Source organism: Protopterus annectens, chromosome 8.part0, assembly GCF_019279795.1.
Source record: "Protopterus annectens isolate FY-2018-M chromosome 8.part0, PAN1.0, whole genome shotgun sequence".
Lineage (NCBI taxonomy): Eukaryota > Metazoa > Chordata > Ceratodontiformes > Protopteridae > Protopterus > Protopterus annectens.
In genome coordinates, this window is record NC_056741.1 from 1,844,101,065 (window position 1) to 1,844,124,860 (window position 23,796).

Here is a 23,796-nt window from a genome sequence, read left to right on the forward strand (position 1 = left end):
AGAAACGGTTAAATGGCTCATGCCTTTTCCTTAAAACTGACACAGCTAACCAATGTTCTCTGTGACAATGGTCAGCATAATCAAATTTTCTTTTAAAATTTTCTCAGTTAAAGATGATGACACTGAATTAGTTATCTTTATACAGTTATTTTGGAGTAGAATATGATAATACCCTTACTTCAATAAATAGATGTCACATTTGGTCAAGAAAGAAAATTATTTTCTTAGTTTTGTATACCTTGTCAGGATGTATGTCACAAAGCACTTCTGATGCAAGCTTGTCATTTAGTTGCATCTTCCTAGGCTTTTGGTGACATCATTTTTAGCACCAAACTTTTATCTGGACAATGTATAAAATTAGGTATCATTTACAGCAAGGCAGCTGGATATCCTAATACAATTAAGTTAAATGAATGCAGCATCAGTATAACATTAAAAGGGTCCGAGTAGATTGAGCTCCAAAACTAAATCAAGATCATAAACAATAGGAAAATAATAATAGGCATTCTTTGCCAATTATCTTACATCATACACTTCTAAACTCAGTCACCGACCTTCCATTTTGCATGCCTGCAGTCAATCACCAAATGTCTTACATTGTACACTCCTATACTCTTTCACCAATCATCTTACATCATACACTTTCACAGTCACTGATCATCTTACATTCTTACATTCAGTCACAAATTATCTTACATTGCACACTCCAACATTCAACCACCAATCATCTTACATCTTGCATTACTGTAGTCAGTCACCAATTATCTTTCATCTTGTACTACTACACTTAGTTACCAATCATCTTGCATGTTACACTCCTACAGTCAATCATCAAATCATCTTTCATCTTACACTCCTACAGTCTGTCACTAGTCACCTTACAACTTACACTTTTACACTCAGTTGCCAGTCGTCTTGCATCTTACACTCCTACAGTCAATCACCAAACATACCTTAAACTCTTACACTTCATCACCAATCATTTTACATCTTACACTCCTGCAGTCAGTGACCATCCATCTTAAATCTTACACTCCTATGCTCATTCACCAATCACCTTACAGCATACACTCAGACACCAGTCACCTTACAACTTACACTCCTACACTCAGTAACCAATTATCTTATATCTTACATTCCTACACGCAGTCACAAATCATCTTGCATCCCTACACTCAGTCACAAATCATCTTACATCATATGCTCTTACACTCGGTCACCAGTCACTTTACATCGTATACTCCTACTCTTAGTTTTCAGTTATGTTACATCCTATACTGCTACACTTAGTTTTCAGTTCTCACTCTTCTCTGTTTGCATTGACTCCTGGTTGTAAGTCATTTGTTAATAAGCTATTCAAAGTTAATCTCCTGCCATATGAATCAATATGTAGTCAAAAGTAAATTTATTTACTTTATTTATTTATTAAAAAAGCTAAAACTGATGCACTTTGTAGAATTGGGATAAATTAATCCCACATTTCTGTGTAATAGGTTTTTAGGTTTGTTAGTTATTCTGCCTTTTGTTTCTAATTGTTCTGTTTATTTTTCTGTTCTTTTCCTTTCCTTTTTTTACCTAATTTTTATGAAGTAACTTTTCTTTCTTTAACTTTCTCCTTTATATCCTTCGTATCATTTTTAAAAAAAATAATGCGTTTTTTTGTAATGTTTACTTGAATACTGACTATGCATATTATTGTGATGAAAAGTTGTATCCTTATCTTTTTAATCTACCTTCGCTATTGTATGAGCCTGTATTATTTCTTTATTGTGCATTGTGCATGCTGTTTTATATAATATATGAACTTTTAATGGCTTTAATTTATAGCCTTTCTCCAGGGACCTTTGCTGAAATGGATTATGTTCAACTACACATCCACATCAACAAGACATAGCTAAGTTAATAAGTAAATGATGTAGTATCTAATGCTGTGTTAGGCATTTTATAATGAATCAGTATAGTGCATTGTGTATTTTTGCTATAGCACAGTGTGGTGCATTATACATATTTGGCAAGCAGAAGGGAGCATTATCTATCTTTGTTAAAATGCAGCATTATATACTATACTTGTTTACAGTAGAGCAGATGTAAGGAGTATGTCTGTTTGTCTCAGAGCAGCCTGGTCCTTTTCTTATCTTTGTCAGAATGCAGATGGAAGCATTATACAACTTTGATACTGGGGCATCACGTCTTTGTTAAACAACAATATGGCACATGACACAGATTTATTACTTAATATAATGGTACACTATACATCTTTTTACAGAGCAATGAGATTCATTATACACATGTTTTATACAGCCAAATGCTATATTGTGCCTCTTTGTTTCAAAGTAGAATGGAGCTTCACACACTGTTTCCTGCACAGTGGTATGCTACATTACATGGCGCTGTTGCAGAATTGAATGACACATTGTGTACTTTTTTAACTCTGGTGTTTACTGCATTGTTTTTGAAAGAATGTTGTGGAACATTCCGTATTTGTGTTATAGAACAGTGCTGTGCACATAATGTTTGTTATAGAGCTGAATGGTGTTTTACATGTCTTTTGGTAAATTTCACTTCTCTGCAACAGAGCACAGTGCAGACTTGTCACATAGTTGGGTGTATTACACATCAGTGCTGCTAGGGAGAGCACTGCATTGCATATAAGAGGCTGTTTGTAATAACAGCAGCCATTAAATGCCCTACCATAAGCTGTCCTGATACATAGCCACCCTATTTGCCATATGGTTTCCATGTTGCCCAGATGATGAGCCATCCAGACTGAAGTCTAATCATTGTAAGGTAAGCATTCCCTATGAAATGTTTTAAAAGTGTAAACATATCCCAGATGTCCTAAAGTGGATGTGATGGATACAGGTTAAACATTTGCCCTCCATGCATTACTTTGTACATGGCCTTAGCCTTCAAAAGGTCATCTTACCACTTTAATTGCTAAACTACGGTATAGTTGTTTTACACATTCTCCAGAGATAATGTTAATTCTTCACTTTTGCCACTTGTACAATGTGGAGGAGGGAGACATGTCTATGCAGATAAACATTTCAGTGAATAAATCAATTGCATTTCTTGTTTTTTTGCACACAGTAACAGTATATCTTGTTTCCAGATTACAGTATTAAGAAAACATATTTTTAATTAGCTAAATACCAAGAACTGACTTTAAAACAAAGTGCAATAGTTTTTCTCACAGCCAATATGAATGGCATTGTTTGGGGCTGTTGTCTCAATATGATGTATCAGACGGGTGTGCCTTGTGTAACAGCCTATTTATTGTGTTTCTGTTATGTCTTCTGTCACATAACTTCTTTGTAATATGTTTGTCATCCTGTTTCCTTCAATCTTCCACTGTATGACTGAGTAGTGGTTTCCCCTTTGTAGTCTTGCGTTAGATCTCTGTGCTGTCTGAGCCACCTTATATTTGTGTGGTGTTTAAATTAACGAATGTTGTGTTAACTGTTATCGTTTGCAACCTTCTTTTTTTTTGTCTTCTTCTTTCCTTCTCTTACTCTCTTTCTTTCTGTCAGTTGCATATTTGAAGGACCGAAGGCTGAGTGTTGGAGCAGGTATTTCTAGATGATCGTTTTCTCATTGCCTTTCATGTGCTGCTTTTGCTTTGCTGTTTTTCTCTTGCATGTGCATTAAAGAGATCTGAATACTGTTTCTCATCTTCTTGGCACTCTAGTAAAAATAAGCTGAAAATATGATTTTAATTCATCCTTGTCAATATCATGCATGTGAGGCAGGGAGCCAAACTATGGAGTTTTATTGGAGTTTTAGTCAAGCTCATAGTGGGGTTACCTGCAGTATTAAATCCAGATAAAAGGTGACATACAATGTAAGTTTCCAAACTGAAAATATTAAATTTGGTTATGGAAGCAGGTCATTATTATTGGAAAAAAGCAGTGACCTGCTCCACAGAAACACACACATGCGCGCACACACACACACACACACACACACACACACACACACACACACACACACACACACACACACACACACAAAACTGGCCTGTCCATGTAGCCTTTTTATGGACTCAGAGTGCAAATACTTAGTTATAATACAGATGCATCTTTCCTTCCTGCCTGTCTCACATACTCAAAACCACACATACAGACATAATGCAGTATGTTACTCATTGAAGTTGCAACACAATCTAACCCGCCTGTATTAAGAACACTGTCTGCAGGGTTGGTTTAATCCATGCTTTTGTGGCAAGGTCAGAAAGTCTATTAAAACATACTGATTTACTGTATTTATTTTTGGATTTTACATGTTGAGGTACTGCACTTTGGGAAAGATAGGGCTGTCACCGTGCTGCATGTGGCATACGTGATTGAAGCCTAAACGTATGATTTAGCCATTGAAGACTTGCTTTGGCATTGTGGACAAATGTTTAAATAATTGCCTACCCTGGGGCTTCCACTTAAGAAAGGTAGGGACATCTGCAGTGCACCTTGGAGGACTGATTGCTGCCCAGCATGTGTGCATGATACATATCTTGTACGGACTTGTGGTTCAGTCATTGGTTCTTCAGAGGACTTTGGTAATGTGAAATAAAGTTGAAACTGCATGCCCGGATGACCAGCACTCCTGATTTTTCTGTGACCACTTGATGCTTGGTCTGGGATATGAATTCATTTCTTACATATCCGGATGTGGGAAGTGATAATTACAAAAAAAAAGCACTCTAAACAAGACTAGTGTGAATCTGAAACAGCTCATAGCAGAAAAAAGCACATACATTTTTGTGGCATGCTGGAAAGAAGGGAATGGAAAGTGTTAGGACATTTATCAGTGGATAATGCATTTCTTTTGTCCATTCTTGCCCTGTTTTTGACATTTTTGCTCCTGGACTTTGTACTGCACCTGCTTGAAAATGGACATTCTTAAATGTAGAATCTTTGTTAGTCAACAATATAATTACAGTTTTCTTCAATAAAACCAGATAATTGGCATTGCAAGATTCGTGCAGAGTGCATTTTTATTTTTGTCGAGTCTTTAAACAGACAGTAATGGCTCATTTGGTCAGTGAATGGTTGCATCATTAAGTGACTGCCATTTACAGTATATTAACATATTCCCCAGAGAATGTGTGTTGAATTTCTAGTTCTTCAGTGGATGTATGGAGGTTGCAAGCATGTTTTCAATAGCAGATAATGTGCAAAGACTGGTTTAAATCCAACATGCGCATAACCATTTTTTTCTGACTTAGTCACTAGGTTTTTGGCCTATTTTGGGGTATAGTCATTGTGGTATTTATACCAAAGGGAAGAAATGTTTCCAGATTAAAATCTGAAGGATATGTTTGGCATGTTTTGCCAGACAAATACAAAAGTAATGATGATTTATAATAAATAATACATATTTAATACTTCAATATGTTAACACTAGAAGAAGAGGGAGCTTTTTGGGTAAAGGTGGCTAGCATTCTTATAATTACTAACTGCTGCCTTTGTCAGCAATGTAATCTGTATTAGTTGTCTAAGGAATGCATTCCCCTGGCAAGAAAGTGGTATTTTATGTGGAACATTCTACCTTGGTTTGTGTTAAAGTACCTTCTTCAGCCTCAGTGAAACAAACAGAAGTTAATCTTTATTGTTGCAACACTCCAGATTATTCTCACATTTCACACATTTTCTGCTATATCACTAAAGTTAAATCGGCAGCATATTGTTCCAAGAACAGTTTAAAGACTTAATTTTATATATTGGCCACTGTTCTGGTCTATTTGTCACTGGTATACATTTCTTGGGGTAAAGGTAAGTAACTGTCATAAGCACTTTTCACCACACAGTGAAGTTAATTGTACCAGGGCAGGAAGGGATGATAACTTCTTTTGACCTGAGTGAGATACCTTTAATTATACAATGATAGATCATTAGTACTCAAAAACATGTACTCTGATTAGTCAGCCTAACCAGCATGCCCGTAGTAAATTGAGCATATACCAACAGAAAAAAGTCCGGTTGCTAAATTACCATTCAGCAGCCAGACTTTTCTATTGGAATATGCTATGGAGGGACATCATAAAAAAAGAGGAAAAGTCAGGTATGTTCTGGAAAAATAAAAGGATAGAAATATAGCCTATTTTCCTTCTTTTTTGCGCTGTCACTCCATAAATCTCAGCAGACTTTTGTACGTGTCAACTGTCCAAATCATAGCAGAACGTCCAGGTTTTTGCCTCATAGCAGCAATGGGGATTGTCTTTCTCCATTGCTACAGTTAGATAAAAAAAAAGACTGAACTCTTCTCCATTACTTTTGTTCGACAGCGCCGATATACTGTGCAAGTGTGGGAATGTAACTCCTGCACGCATGCGCAGTACATCAACAATCGCAGAATAATGGCAAACAACATAGAGGAACACTACGGCACCATTATACAAAGACATTTTTAAAGAAAAGTAACTAATTTGTTTCTTAAATAATGTCATTGCATAGCAGCACTGTCACACTTGTTGATGTGGGTAAATCCTGATAAACCCACTTTTGGGTTATTGCTTAAATATCAGTTGTGCTAAATAGAAGAATTTCCTGACATCTGATGCTTTATGGTGGTTAAAGGAGTTGGAGTTGTCAATCAAGGTGCCAATGTTTCTGGTTACCATCTAAGTTTAGAGTAGGATACTGACTATTCTTTAAGTTGAGGAAAACAGGGTTTTTCTTTTTTTCTTTTTTTCTTTATTTTTTTTACCTAAGAAGATAATATTGCATTTTTTTTGCATTTAATTTTAACCATTTTTCAGTCCATACTTGATTTGTAAGAGGTAACTTGTGCTGTTTGATACTATATTAGGAGATGATTGTACAATGACACCCAGCTGCTGTTAAGAATACACCTGGTAGAAGGGAGATATTTGTTTTCCCTACAGGGATAGAATGATGTATAAGAAGTATTCCAATACTTATCTTTGCTAGAGTAATTCACCATTTCCTATTGGCTACCTGCATGTCTAGAGGATACTCTCAGTGATTAGCTAAAGATGAAGTCACTTAAAATGTTGCATTGCCTAGACAGATGACTGTTGCTTTGCACTAGGCACTGCAAAAAGGAGAGTCTGTGGTAGCAAAGATCTCATTTAGATGATTGATGAGTACTCAGATTAGTATGATGTCCCTGACAAAATTTGTAAGGTTCTGACAAAACCCTGCAGTGGCATTTTTGTGTGTTTAGCAAAGTTTACCTGACAAAACCCTGCTCTGGGTCCATTAGCAAAGTGTACCTGACAAAACCCTGCAGTGGTGCAGTATGAATCTAACTTGTAAGGGACCAAGATTTGTAATGTTAGTGGCTCAGAAGATAGCACACTGATCTTTGATGCTGGGATGACTTGAAGACGGTTGGTTCAAGTCCCACACCTGCCACTGCCTTTCATTTTCTAGTACTAACACTGTAATTCTGCATAGGGGGTGCTGCAATCCTGAGGTGCCTTCCTTCAGATATGACTTTAAACCAATCCCCTATCTACTTGAGTTGATAGTAGTTCATGTTGATTATAAAGATGCACATGCATTTATTTTAGTCAAGTTTTTATTAAATTTTTTCCTGACATTTTACAACACAGATATGATAGTTTTCATGAATTTACTGTAAAAAGTTAAAAAAGGAGATATTCAATGCATCTTCAATGCATAATTTTATATATTGCAACACATTCACTTATACAAATCATTATTTACCCATCTCTGTAATTTTCCAGAACCTTCTTGTTCTTCTTATTCTTTGTAATGAATAATCATATATTGTATGTTCAAAATAATCAAAAGACATCTTAATGCAATCTTAACAATATTTTGATATCCACATTCTTCTAAATAACCATAAATTATACATCAAAATGTTTGCATCCGGATTTGTTAACAAATCCCAGACTTGTTTGACGGTAAGATATTGATGTACACAGAGTTCAGCATGCGTAAGTGTGTGTTGTGTGATATGGTATTGTGCCAAGGATCACCGGGATACCCAGTGGTTCGCACTCCCTCTGTTTTGAATGGTGTACAGTACTAGTTGTTGTGCATTGTCCTGTGCTTGGGAATGACTGATAGTCCTTTGTAGCCAGACAGCACTGCAGAGTGCTCCTGAAGAAGGCAACTAGTAATGTACAGCATGCTGTACCAAGTACAGGAGTTAGCTGTCTTACTCAGTAGCAATGTGTGCTGCCACCATGAATTACTGTGATTCATGAAAAAGTTGTATTCATTACTCATGCACAAGGTGCTTTGGACATTACTATATTGTGGCAATGAGGAGTAAGGTGTTGTGTGAGCTCCCATTGGTGGTAGTGGGGTCAAGGTAATGTGTGGAAGTGTTATTTTTTTCTTTTTTGGGTACAGGTGTGTTGCTGAGCAACATACTGGCAGGAGAAATGAATTGCTGTAATTATCAGTCTAGTAATAAGGCACAGTCTATCATTGCTGTCCCATAGGTCACACCGAATGACCAGCAAGGGCTGAACTAGTGCTACAGTGGTGAATACTGTATAACTGGATGGTGAGGTGTTTAGTATAAGGGGTATGTTATTGTTATGCAATGGAGCAGCATATAATTTATTTGACCATTCTGTTATGGTCATTATTTAATTATGCCATTGTCTATAGCTGTACCTTTTTCAGATGTCTATGACAGTTCTTATCTCTGGTGGCTAGTATTTTTCTTTGCATGCTGTTTACATTTAAATGGCAGTGTTGTTTGTGGGGCTGGCAGTAGCATTTGGGGGCACTGAAATTCTGAGAGGTGTATTCATCATAGACTCAAACTGAATTGATATGCTGTAATTGTAGTGTATGACTCTTGAAGGTATTATGTTATTTTTTAAGACCTCTGTTATGCCTTAGTCTGACAGTTTGCTCAGAGGATTAAGACTCTAGGCTAGGAATGAGCTCCTTTGTGTGGTCAGAGGTCTACTCACTTCTGTGCCTCGTCCTTTTTCTGGGATTTGGGGAGCTAAGCAATTTTTGGATGTTTCTTGTTTGTGGGCGCTTGTATTTCAGGTTATTTCATTAGGGTGTTCTACACATTCTGTTTTCCTTTTTAGTTCAAATGTAGTATTGTTTTATTTATGGATGTTAAAGCACTGTCTAATGAGTCCCTTATTTTCTTCAGTTTGGTCTAGAATTCCCTTATTTCTATGGTTCAATGAACAAGACATGAGAATATATCCAATACTCTTTCTTATCAGTCATCCATAAAGCTTGTGCTTCAGAATGTGAAGGGCTTGTTCCGATCATCTCTGTCCTAAAGATGCTCTTATTTTCAGACTGTCGCAACTCAATGCAGGGAGAATGCTTTTGTGAAAAATTACTATTCAACATAAGGATGAGCAGAGTATTAATTCCACTCTCTGCCAAATGCAGAGTTTTTCACTTTTTAGATCATAGGCTGGTAGAAGGTGGGAGAAACAATGAATAGGTCAGGAAGATGGTGCAGCTCACAGGTTAGAACTTCAGAAGAGATGGTGCATTTTGGAAATTGTTATGGTTCTAATTTTGATAGCATTGGGAAATTAACTGAATTTTTTGAAGTATTAGAGTTGAAGAAGGAACTGCCCAGTTATTTTAGATGAATTGTAATGTAGTATTCTAGATAGAATTTCTGAAAGGAAAACTACATTTGAACAGACACACAGCTGCTGAATTAAAGAGGCTTTTGTCTCTGGTGGAACTAGGCATGTCAGTAATCTGGACATTAAGAACTTGACCCATTTGTCTTCTACAGCTAAGTTTGTCAGAAATGTGTATTATTTCTTGGTAAGTGCATTTTTAATTGGGTTAGAAGGGGTGCCTTCCTGTCCTCTGTTTATGCAGACCATTGTAGTTTATTACGTAATAATAGCGTATCTTCACATCCTATGGAATGTTAGTGTTGGTGGAATCACAATGATGCAGTCCTTTCTAGAGTTAAGGATTAGGAATCCTCTTCTGGTTAGTCTTCTGAAAGTGGAGGCACCCAGTACATGAGAGAATGTCATCCTCCATACTAAATCAAGGAGTCTGATTCCTTGCATAGGCAAAAGACCATAACTGGGCCATCTTGCTTCATGGTAACTGAGAAGACCGTAGTTATAGGCAGCACTAAATGCTACTACAAGGATGCCTGTTTCATTCGGGGCAGCTGAATCCAACATTGGCCTTCTCTCCTTACTTAAATCTTTTGATCCCATGGGACCTTTCAGATGTGAAAGAAAGTGCTAAATATCTTTCAGCTTCAACTTTATTAACAAGCTTTTTGTAAAGCACCGGTAACATCAAAAAGTGAAACACGATGACATGACATAGGAAAAAAATACCATAAATGAAGAACAATTAACTGACGTAATTAACTGAAACAAGTCTAATCCAAACATGATATAAACAGTGAGGAAAACCCTAAGATTACCTTTTCTTCTTTGCTAACTACAGATTCAGGTTTGTAGTGCTGACTTCTGTTTCAATAGAAATGTCATCTTACTGTTCTTAAAGAAGGGCAAATGACATTCTCTCACTTGAATATTCCATCTGTATCACCTCTGGTTATTAAATGTGTGTACTCATACACACACACACACACACACACACACACACACACACATACACACACACACACACACACACACACACACACACACTTGAGCTGTTGATAAATAGGTAAGTATTCTTGATGTCCAGTACAATTTTGCCACTTTCTCAGTAAATATCACCTTGACCATTCTGTAAAATGGAACAAAGAACCCAATACATTCATCTGTGGAATGACACAGCGGGCTTGATTTCAGTTTTGTTGGATACAGTGCAGTAAAGTTGGGAAAATGTTGTCAGTGAGAGATCTTTCACAACAATTGACCAGGCTCTGGAGCTGCTATTTCAGAATCCAGTCTCCTGACAATAGTAAAGGTAGTCATGAGTGAGGGGAGTCAGCACAAATATACTGATTGTTTTAATAAGGACAGTGTCTTCTTTAGTCATTAATTTAGGAAATGCACATTTCTTAACTGGCACATGGTGGATAATTTGAACCCATTGTTTCCATGTGTGATTTTACCCTTGAGATGTCTATCTTTATGAATGCAGCCATTGTATAGAAATTCACTTCCCAGTAGACAAGCCCTTTACAATCCTTACAATTGCATTAGTGACAGTGGTCTTTCCTAGTTATTAGCTGTATTAAATGTCCACCCAGAGAGATAATCCCAAAACAAGACAGTGTCTTTGTCTACTTCCGTTAGTGTTTGGCTTCCAGTCATATCAGACTGGTTCATTTTACATTCAGTTCTCTGTGCTGAAGTTCTGTGATATGTCGTGTGACTGTGTTGTTACTGATGGCTGTATGACCTTTCCCTTTTCCACCTCTCACTGGTAAACAGTGGATTGATTCTATTCCATGCATCAGCTGGCTGTGTCTTGTTCAGCATGCTATGTGATGTAAATTATCTTGATGATTGTTGTGTTAAATGTTGTTTGCAATTTTCTTTCTTTTTTTGTCTTCCTTTCCTTGACCCCTCTTTACTTTACCAGTTCCATGTATGAAGGACCGAAGGATGAGTGAAGGGCCAGGTACTGCTGGTTTACCATTTTTCCTTTTCATGCTTCCAGTAACATGCTGCATGTTTTCTTCATGTTTCTTGCAGCATGCACACCATCTCAGTCTACTTCTGGTTTCACCCAGCAAGTATGATAACTTAATACTGTGAATAAAAGTAATTTTGACTATTGTGCTATCCAAACACTACTGATGTGGAAAATCAAGTCAATAAAGTCTGGGAAGACTATGACAGAGAGAGAGAGAGAGAGAGAGAGAGAGAGAGAGAGAGAAAGACACAGGATATAGAAAGGGGATCTTTGGATAATGTGCAGAAACTATGGGAGTGAATTATGGCTCAGGTAGTTATGTGGAGAGTAGGTATGAGGTTGTGAATATTGCTTTGTAAAGGGATCAAGCATTTTTGGGGAGTCATAGGAGAAGGGATTTGTGAAGGGAACTTTTTGCATACTATGATGAGGCAGAATATTAGTAATAATTCATCAGTGATCTAATGAGGACCTTGTGATGTTTCAAATGTTTTTGATGTGAATAAGCAGTCTAGGTAGTGTAGAAAAGCTTGCAGACAAAGGAAATGTTAGAGACAGGAGAGGCTGGCTAAGGAATCAGCAACATTTACAGAATGATTTAAAAATGGAGGAGAAAGGTGGCAACTCTGGCAGACAAGGGAGTTGAACTTATAGCCAGGGATGCCTAAAGAGCAAATACACAGTTGAAGGGGCTTGCATTGCTGTTGGGAGTAGGAGTGTTTGCCTTAATGAGAGTGTTGGGGTGGAATTTGACCCTAGCAGGACTCAGACAGGATAAAAGCACTGAAGAAGAATCCAGAAAGACTGGCAGGGATAAACATAAAGGGAAAATAAAGCAGAAGAAAAGTTTCCAAATGTAAAAGCTGGTGATCTTAGACTTGGAATTTCCATTTGTTGATGAGTTAGCTGATAGAGTTTAGTGTGTAGTTTAGTTTGGATGTAGACTGTGGCAGGCCTCCTACTGGATTCAAAGTAAGTTCCTTGAAAACACTCAGAAAATGGTTTGGTAAGTACTATATTACAACTCATGGAATGACAGATGATCTAGCTCCTGATATCGTTTGTGTGATTAAGCAGAAAGCATTGTAACTGGAGAGCTTTTGCAAAGAGTTGGGCACCACATTAATCTCAGAAGAACTGCCAATGCCATGTACAAGTAGGTTGAGGACAGAGAAAATTAAAGAACTGGATGGCTGAGAGAAAGTTGGTAAGAATAGGGTTTTAGAATAGTACATGACTGGGTTTAATGCATGGGTCAGTGAGAAGAAGACAGAGACTATACCCTATGAATTTCCTATGTCAGGATTTGACATGCACAGCTGGTGCATACATTATGGAATTATTGCTGCTCCAAAAGGAAGATACCAGGAAGTCTTGAAGCAGTCTGGCATGGGGCAACATGCTATGGCCCATCACTTACAAGCAGCATTGCAGAGTGATATAGACCTTAGCTCCCTGACCCTAGCATACTACAAACTACAAGGTGCAGCATAGTTTCAGAAGTGGCCAAGGGTTTGCATGTAGAGCATAGTTTAAAACACCATTTTTAAAAGAAATGTGGATAAATAATTATTTTTTTAGAAATCCAGGTTCGTAAATAGATTGCACAAGTCAGAGACAGTATGAGTGTTTTGAGAGAATCACAAAAGGTCTAACAGGAGTCTTTATTTTTCCAGTGTGAAAGTGTGTTGAGTTTTTTCACAGATGGAATATATTAAACAATAAAAATGTATTTAAAACAGTGTGAAAATGGATCTACTACTTCATAAACTACTTTGGAGAATTCCATTTACTTATTGGTTACTTCTCATAGAAAAATGGAAATGGTAATGCTCTTTTTTATCAAACTGACAGTACAAGTTTAGGCAACCTAATGATCACCTAGCTCAGTTTTGCATGTGACTTCCAACTATAAACAGCCACTGGGGTCAGCAAAACAGGCTAAAAAAGTATCTCTTTTCCTGTATTTATTGGGAGAGAAGGTTCTAGATGTGTGCAGTATTTTATTTTTATTTTGAGAATGCTGACTAAATGGCTGATTTACAGATAGTGATGAGGATGTTTGATGCTTACTGTTACCAAAAACTTGTTTCATGTGAAACATACATATATTTTATTTTTTTACAAGGTAGTAAAACAGAATGTATGTAACCCATTTAAATAAGCTGAAAAGTCAAACATCACTAAGAGTTAAAATTGCTTCTGGCAAACTCTTTCTGTGAAAAGTTGCTTAGGGGCTGTGATTTGGCTTCATGCAATATTTTTAATATTTGTAGTACAAAAAAAGTTACAAAAGACCAAGTAAAATACGTATTAGGGAATATGCTTATTTGGACATCATACAAAAAATAAATATAGATTTTGTCACAAAATGTTGATCACATAACTCTGAAAGTAAGATGAACACTCTTGTATTTTAGGTATTGTGCATTTTTCATAATAGTGTTATTTATATTGGAAACAATGCAGGAACTGTGGCAAACAATCATTTTGCAAAAGATGTATAAATCACAAAAAGTTTACATATGTAAACCTCAACGAATGCTGTTTATGCTACTGTGCACATTCAAGCTGGAAAAAGCAAACAATATTTTTTATGAATGTTGTGAATGATTAGCTTACTAAAGGCAAGGAATGGTACATTAAAGCACAGAATGACAGGGAATGAAGTTTAGTTCAGGAGCAGGAAAATATGATTATTTAATGCAGCATATTTTAAAAAGTTTGCTGGAAAGGCTTAATTGCAGATGTGAGTAATTTATCTCCCTGTACTCAGCAAAAATAGTGCCAGGCAGTACAGATTACATTTGAAACAGAAGGAGAAACGTATATTGTTTAATTGTGTTGACTTCCAACAAGTTAGTCCCACTAAACCCATGATCTACTTTTAGGAATGCCCTGATTTAGTCGTCAGGCTAACTAAAGGAATTGTGGTTATGGAACAAGGAAAATTCCCATACTTATTTTAAATAGAATTTTTTTTATGGATGAAACAATGTGTTAAAATGTATTTGCTATATAATGTTATGAGTTTGTAAACATGTTGCATATGAATGAATGAAATAGAGATTAAAATATTCCTGCTTCCTTTGAAGTGGCTATGGGTGTGGCAGTATGGTGATAGGTATTGCTTAAGAGCTAGAGGGATGTAGGAAAGGTAAAATAATGGGAAGAGGCTAAGATGACATTTGGACTGCAGGCTACAGACTACCTTTTCTATCACGGAGTCATATCAGAGTATAAAGGTTCATAGGTGTATACTAGGCTAACAACCACTAGGGCCTTTTAAAGCCTAGCCATTCATCCGAAATCTCTGACAAGTTCTGGTACCCTTGATAAGAGTTAGCAGGGGCTTGGGAGATGAAACATTTACAAGTGGGAGCCTGGAAGATGAACCATTTACAGACTACCTATGTCCATTAGAGACACAGATGCCAAACCAGGTTCCCCATCCAGCTACATAGGCAAAAGAAAAGGATAGGGGGATCATAAGATAAAGGCCTGCTCTGTTAGAGTTTTTGGTTGAATCTAGAATAGAATCTGCTGTTATAAAGGGACAATTAGTAGGGCATATAAAATATTGCACAATAACTATAGCGATCAATCAGAGGAGGTTAGAAAATATTGAGAAGACAGACTGGATAAGCAATTCAGAAGGAAATAATGAGATGACATATGCATGGCTCCCAAATACTTAACAAAGTTTAGATGATTTAGGAGTATTTGCATTCTTAAGTTTTTTTTTCATTTTTGTTTTTCACTTAAGTGAATCATCCAACCTGGTTATTTAGTTTTACGTTTGCATTTCTTAATTTATTTGTTTTAAAAATAAGGGTACTAGTGGTTTTAAACCAAAAGAAGGGGTGTGCTAATTATTTAATTAAATGTTTAATTGTTTTTTACTTATTATTAGATGTCACAAATGTATATATAATGTAAGTTTTTAGTGAAGTTTGTATTCTGAAGAAGTCATTTTGATGAAAGCAGTGAATAAAAGAGTGTTACACAAATTTTGGAGTTGTCTCTACAATGCTGTTTTGTGGTTTTTAGTTGGTTATTGTCTATTTTACCACAGTTGGTTTGGTTTATTTGCTGGTTTTGAACTTCTTGTACATTCCATACCCTATACCAATTGGAACTGACACTGTATCAACATTTACTTTCTTCAGTACTTTGTCCAGTTCTCTAACAGTAATTTCTTTCTCAAAGCCTTCATTTTTTTTACTTTCCATTCTCTCTTATTTTCCTTATTTTTACTCGTATACATATTTTCCACATACTGTACTGCAATACTCATAATGTCCTATTGTTTCTTTTTAGCTCTCATTTTATATTTCTCATTTCTCTCATTATATTAATACCCTCCTTTACTATTTTAATCAAGTATGCAGATACTTCCTCCCTTCTCCCTTGTAAATAATAGCATTACCTAAATGTATTTAGTTCTCCATATCATAATACTCTATTCTATTGTTCTCCAAATAAATTCTCTAATACATTTCTATATATTTCCCATACACCAGTTTCTCTTTCTTTCTTATACCATCCTGCCAATGAAAAAAAAAACATGTTTATACGTCTTTTTAAATTTAGTCTACCTTTCTTACTGTTTTTTTATAAAATTCCTTCATGGTTACATGATCCTTCCCTAACTTCCCATAATTTTGCATATATTCATTTTATTCCCTTTCCTGTTTTACTCCCTTTCTTGCATCACCTCCACCCATATTGCTAAATGGTCTGAAAAGCCGATCACATTTGTAATACCATCTGCTAACCCTAAGCCTTCTGGTAACACAAAGTAATAAATTTCAGAGCCAAGTGTCCCCCTTCTATAAGTCCATTGACCTTTGCTCCACACAGCTAATTTACCACGTTATCACTTCCTGTATTTTTTATATCCTTTTTTCTTCATTTCCCCTTAAATCACAATTAAAGCCCCCCACAGTTATGATTTTCATGTAACTACCACATAGTCTAATATTTGTTGAAACAGATTATCACTTTCCTTGCTCCTTGCCATGTATATGCATATAATGCTATAATTCTATAAACATGTCCTCTCCACCTCACTTCCACAACAGTTAAGCTTCCCATCCTTAGCAATGTTGCAACTACTATTTTCATTACTTTTTATACAACACAACACAACCATTCCAGTACAGTGCTCACTTCCTAAATTCTATATTATATTTCGACCGCACAATTTTTTTGTTTGCAGTCTTTCTTCACTTGTCAGGAATCTTACATCTTCTAACAGAATAATATCCATGTCATATTTTATCCCTCCTACAGTGTTAATACTGTAAACATTTCCTGAAAGTACTCTACGTTTCTTGTTTTTCCTTCTTTTCAAATCCAGGGGAAACATTTTTTAAATTTTTGTTTTCTTATTTTTACTCTTCCCCAGTTAAATATTTTTCCTGGGTTTATTTATAAATAGTCATTCATCCTCACAACCAGAATTGTCATTGGCTAGAACTTCAAAGAACGTATTAGTATCAACCCCTTTTCCTGATCTCTCTTCCTGGATACACTGTCTTCTCATTTTCTCCCCTCTGTATTTTTTCTTCTTCTCCAGTTTCTTCTTCACCTAGTTCACCTTCTCCACAGCTTTTGCTGTCCTACATTGTATATATTTTCCCCTTTTTCATTATTTACTGTTTGCTTTTGAAAATCCATCCAAATGCAGCCCTTTGTTTTCTATACAACCTGCATTCAAGAACATACCTTCTCACTATATTTCCTTTCTCCCCATGCTGGTTATATTATACCTTGTCACAATCATTAATTAAATGAGAAACGTCCCAACAAAAGAGACATGTTTAGGTTTCTCAGCATGTCTTAATGTCCCTCTATGACCAGACAGAAAAAAGAAAAATGATACTTGGTAAATGTTTCACCATCAGTTTTTTTTCACATTTCAAAACAGCTTCCAATGTCCATCCTCCATTCCATAAGTTTCCCTCATCTCTAACCTTCACATTATTATCAAGAGTTTCATACAGATCCCGCATGTATGTTTAAGAGAGTTGTCTTCCAGTTCATCAATTCTAAATTGCAAAGTAACATTTTTTAGCACTTAAGTTATTACCAGGAAGCAATTGTTCCACAGATAAATGTCCTTCTTTACGTTACACAATTCTAGAAATGTCATCATCAGTCCATCAGTTTCAAATGTTAAATCACAAAAAATCTCTATCCCAATATGTTTAAAAGCCAGAGTAGTTACCAAAATGTCTCATGTATAGTATTTGCCTATTGCAATGTTATGTTTTTGTTCTTATTCTCACAGTTGGTCTTCTGTTCTTACAAAAAAAAAGTTTTGCTTACAGTTTGTTGCTGTTCTCCCTGCTGCATATGTTTTAGTTACTGCATTATCTGCTGCCACAAAACCAGCTACTGTACCTCAGAGTTACTTTCTGCTTTTCTCATTGACTTTTAGTCATTGCTGCATACGTTTTAACTGCTGCAACATCACATTGCTGATTTTCAACATTACCATCCTAAGCATTTCTGAAAATGTTATCACCTCACAAAACTGTCACCTAGATCATCCCGCTACATTATTTTTAACAGGATATCATCTGCAAGCACTCATGACACCAGTTGTTACAAGCACCACTTTAACAGATTCACTTGCTTCCTTCTGCATGGAGACAGCTAACCACTGCACATTTGGAACATCCACCACATGGGAATCTTTGATGAAGTTCTGAAGTTCCATATTGCACATTTTTTTCAACAAATTCATTCTTTCCACCGTAAAATTCTCTATAGCTTTTCTCTCCTTTTGCATGCTGCTGCTTCCCTTAGGCCTCTTCTCTGCTGCTGTAGGAGCTCCTCCTGTACCTTCGAGCAGCTCCAAAGAGTAGGGGTCCTTTATTTATATACAAAAAAACTCTTATTTACAAAATATTTACATATTTTGCAAATATTTACATATGTACAAATGTATAAATATACAAATATGTTTACACATATTCATAGTTTCCTTTACAATCCTGCTAAATTTTCATCCCTATTAGACCCCCACTAATTTTTCCATAAAATCTGATTTTATTGTTTAATTGTTTTTATTTAATTGTTGTTAAAATTAATTTACCACTAAACAGAATTTCATTTATTATTTTATTCCATATAACCTGTATAACATAAAATGACTTTATACACTCTTTTAACATATTCTTTACTTCTATTTTTATAATATCCCTGTTTAATCATATTTATGCTTATTTTATCCACTTCTTTTGCATCATCAAAAAAATCTTCTTTACATAGTTTTCCCCATATATTTTTTACTCTTTTTACATTTCAAAAATGCAAGTTCAATAGTTTCTTCTTCTTGGCAATGTAAGCATATTCTATCACTCTTCTTTTTGTATGGCATATTTCCTTTTACTGGCAATTTATCTATTACCAGTCTCCACAGAAAATCTTGACATTCTACTTTCTGATTACACCATTTACTTCTTATTTTTATAGCATTAATTTTTTTTCATCTGTTAGATTTTCCCATGCTTATATATATATATATATATATATATATATATATATATATATATATATATATATATATATTTTTTTTTTTTTAATTATTACATTCTTATACCATACTTTTCTATCTTTTTCTATATCATCAATTTTTTTCCACAAATTCATTTTTCTTGGTAACGTTTTATTTCTTCATTTATATACTCCTTTTCTCTTTTTACTCTTTTTACCATACTCCAAATGTTGTCATACTTATATTTATATAGTTTTACTACTAATCTCTCATCTTTTTCATTTATCCACTTTAACACTTTGTATACATTTAATGAAGCAGTTTATACCACTCGGTTAATTAACCCTAAGTCTCCTTCTTATTTATTTACATACAAAACTCCTCTTTTTACTGGGTTTAATCTAGAATCCCATATTAATGAAAACAATTATCTGCAATAATTCCTTTTCAAATGTTGTTGGCAATATAAATACACTTGCTAAGTATGCAATGTTTCTCAGCATTACTGAGCTTATCAAATAAGTCTGTTTTCTGAATAACTTATATGTTTGCTTTATTTTTCTATTATTTTTTATCCCATCGAATTCTGCTTACATCTGTATTCACAAATTTTATACCTAACACAGAAATTTCATTCATTGTAAAATATATACCCCCAATCTTTACCACGTCAGCTAAACCTTTATTTTTCTATTTATTTACAGTCATTCCTATCATCTTTAGACACTCATTTGTGTAAATTATTACTTTTTTTATCCTGATTTTGTTTTTTGCAATTATTATAATGTCATCTGCATAACATGACTGTAATTCTTTACCCTTCATGTGTCATATACCCCACCTCCTTTATTTTGTAATTTAATTCATATAATATCACATTCATAACTAATGCAAAGACTACACAACTCATTGGACATACTTATCTTACACCACTCTTCATATGTACCTCTTGGCTTAACCAGCCATTTTCAAGCATTTTTACTTAATTATTACTATACACTGACATGCATATTTTCACAACATTCTCAATTATATTATATTCTTTCATTGTTACCCATAAGAATTCATGTCCAACTGTGCCAAATGCCATATTAAAGTATCCTATCATGATTTTCGCTTCTTCTTTTCTGTTCATATCATCCACAGTCTCTCTGTAATTAATAATTTTGACAGCACTTACCCTTTATACTATATATGCTATCTTCCATAATATTTTCCATTTTAGTTTCAAATCTCGTTTGTATTATTTTCATAAATATCTTATAATCATTATTATTCAACACTACTGGTCTCCAGTTTTTTAATTCTCTTCTATCTTCCTTCTTCCATATGAAGTTAAGTATTCCACTACATTATTCTTTATACATAAAATCTTCATTTAACCATTCATTCAAAAATCTTTAAAAAATATTTTTTGCCAGTCCCTTAATTTTTATGCATTTCATACCCTATTCCATCTAGGCCTGCAGTCAAATCTGTATTTACTTTCCCTAATACTTTATCTGGCTCATTTAAAGAAATATCCTTTTCCAATTCTTTATTTTTTTTCTGTTAACTTTTTTTTTACTCTCCATGGTTTTTACTACCTTCTTTTTTTCTTTAAACATTTTTGCACATATTGTACTACACTTTTCATAATAATTTCCTGAGTTTCTTTGATTTCTCCTTTAACATTTTTTTCTCTCATTAAACTAGCATCTTCCTTTACTAATATGCTTAAGTAACCTGATACTTCTTTTTCCTTGTAAAAAATATCTTTGCTTATATAACAATTCTTGTATTTTTCTTGATTTCTTTCATCTATTTTTTTCTTTGTCATAGTACTTTCTATCATTATTTTCTAAATCTTTTAATCCGTTGTTATGTGTTCTTTTATGTTTTTCTCTATATTTCTCACATCATATTGCTACTGTAAAAAACGTTTTTTATTATTTTTCCCTAAATATCTTCCACTATTCAAACCAAATTGTATAAAATGTTCTTATGGTAATATGATCTTTACATCAATGTGTTACTAATCTCTTTGCTTTTTCATTACATGCTTTCTCATTTATCCTTTTTATTCATTTGCCTGTTTTATATATTCCTTGTTTTCTTTTATCTCTAGCCATATTGCAAGATGTTCAGAAAATCCTGTTTCAACTACCTCCCCTTTTCCTATAACTAAACCTTCTGATACTATACTATAATCTATTTCAGTTCTATACAGACCCCTTTTGTAAGTCTATGAATTTTTGTCCTAAAGTTTTAACTTACCACATCTTATAATGTCTAACATTTTCCTTATATCATTTCCTCTCTTTTTACGCTTGCCTCTTAAATCACAGTTAGTCTCATGTCAATATAATATTCATATTTATCACTATATAGTCTAAAATCTGATGACATAAGCTTTCCCTTTTTTTACAGTTAGTATAAGCATACAATGTTACAATGTTATATACTTGTTCTTTCCATTTTAAATCAACAATGATTAGTCTTCCCACTTTTGCTAAAGTTACATCTAATATAATTACTGTATTTCTTCAGAATATGGCTATTCCAGAACATCTCTCATTTCCTAAATTCCAAATGTTTTTTCTTCCATATAGTTTCTCTGTAATCTTTCTTCATTTGTTAAAAGTCTTGTGTCTTCTAATATAATTACATCTACATTATGTGCATTACACTACTGCAACATTCCTATTCTTCTTCCTATAGTAATACTATTCACATTTACAGAAAGCACTCTAAAATTTTCATTTTCCCTTTTCCTTAGATTCATGGTTTTATAAGTACATAGCTAATAACTGGGCTAGCTTTCTTAACAGGCTAATGTAAGCCTAACCAATTTCCTTCTAAAAGGTGAGAAGTAAACACTGTACCTTGTGTTTGTGGTTCAAACAGCTTAACCACTATACCAACCCCCAATATTTGGCTTGTATATATTGTTTTTCATCCATTTCCTTTATTTTTTCTTTTGTACTTACCCTTTACATTTTTGCTGTCATTTACAGTTTACCAATATAATTATTTTTTTTCTTTGTATTGCCTACTGGTTTGTCTTCATCACTTATTTCAGAACATTATTCTGTATCCTCTTTATGTTTTTACCTCATCTAATTTTTCTTTTATTTCTACTACTTCTAAATTTTCTTCTTCTTCTTCATTTTCATCTGTTTCTCTTTCCTTTTTCCTTAGTATTTTCATTTTTACAATCTATCCATAGATATCCAACTTTATTACATTTGTAAAATTCCAATTCACATTTTTTGCATCATGTCCCATTTTCTCACACATATAGCATTTAACATTTTCATTAATCACAGTTACTTATCAAATGTCCTTCTTTTCTACAAAAAAAAAATATGTTTTGGGTTGTCCCTAGTATTTTACAACACCCCTCTTCCCTTCCACATTTATTATGCTTGGTATATGTATATATTAGCTCTTTCTGTTTTTAACATAATATTACAATCCCAGGCACCAATCCGTACACCCCTTTTGTCATAAACTGTTGCAATGTCCAGTACTTCTTTACGTAAAGATTTCAAATTTTCTTTCTTTCTCTCTTTCTATCTCTGTTTCAAATTGTACAGGAATGCTCTTTTTTGCTTCCCTGTTAAATACTTGTATCACATAAACACTCCATGGGTTACAATCTTTATTCTCCAAGAAAATTTTCCACTAGAAGAACAGTCTCAAATATAATGCTACAAAATGTTGCTTTGTTAATAAGAATAAATGCTCTTACCTCATGTGCTTTTAAACCCAAAGGAGCTATTAAATTGTCCCACACTTCATACCTATCTATTTCTTTGTCTTCTTTACATTGAATCCTTACCATGTACTTGTGTTTTTCATTTTCTTCTGTGTTATTTTCTGCTACTCCACTTTAGCCTTCTTTTACTTTCTCTGCATATGTTTTATTTTCCAGCTCACTACTATTCTTCAGAATTGTCTCTGCATCTTCATTTTGTATTTTCTCCTTAATGTCCCCCAGGAAACATCTCCTTCATTTTCTGGCTTACTCTCCACCACCATTTCTTTAAGTAAATCATCCTGTCACCCTCAAAACTGGAGGGTTGTAATTATACATACATTATTATAAACATCCCTCATTTGCTGACTCATCTCCATCAAACAGGTTCCTTTGAAATATTTCCTCAGAATCCTGCACACATTCTCTGGTCTAGATATTTGCTTTCTCCTTCATTTCTTCCACTACTCCATCATCTCCTTCTCTCTCTACATCTACCTCCTTGTTTCTCCAGGCCACCTCTGCACCTGGAATGAAAACAGGAAGTGCTATTCAAAAATGGTTCCTACTCACAACAATGATGAATAGGGGAAGTTGCCTGATGCCCAGGCCAAATTTCCTCTACTAGTATAAATACCACCACAGGTCTCCCCTGAAAAGAGGCCATTGGCCTAGTAGGACTGACCTGGTTAACAAAGAATCAATAAAATAAAAAAAAAATGGTTAGAAACAATGGAGAGCTGATCCTGGCCTCTTCTAAGGGAAGTTCATTTTGTAATGATGTTAGCAAAGTTTCAAAAGTATCACAGCTTCTAGCTTATCTGCTCAGTGACATAAAAATATAAAACCTTGATCATGACCCAGGCAACCAAGGTCTGATCAGTGGCTTGGGTGCATGTTGGATCTGGCAAGAGGTAGGCAAGGTATGATGAGGATTTCTTCCTGCCATCCTCTGGGGATAGTCAGAATTGATATATGGGTGGGACATGGCAGCT

General features: G+C 34.8%; 1 protein-coding gene across 5 annotated transcripts in view; it reads left to right on the top strand.

Moving 5' to 3' along the window:
- NDRG4 (NDRG family member 4) overlaps positions 1 to 23,796 on the top strand; it is a 1,570,634-nt gene that overhangs the window by 1,542,652 nt on the left and 4,186 nt on the right. For 3 of the 5 annotated variants that reach the window (XM_044081333.1, XM_044081335.1, XM_044081337.1), the window contains 2 exons: positions 3,531 to 3,569; positions 11,502 to 11,540. The exons of 1 other annotated variant lie outside the window; for it this stretch is intronic. In XM_044081333.1, coding sequence (XP_043937268.1) covers positions 3,531 to 3,569; positions 11,502 to 11,540 — 78 coding nt within the window. The remainder of the gene's footprint in view (positions 1 to 3,530; positions 3,570 to 11,501; positions 11,541 to 23,796) is intronic. One more of the 5 variants, XM_044081334.1, reaches the window with a different exon arrangement.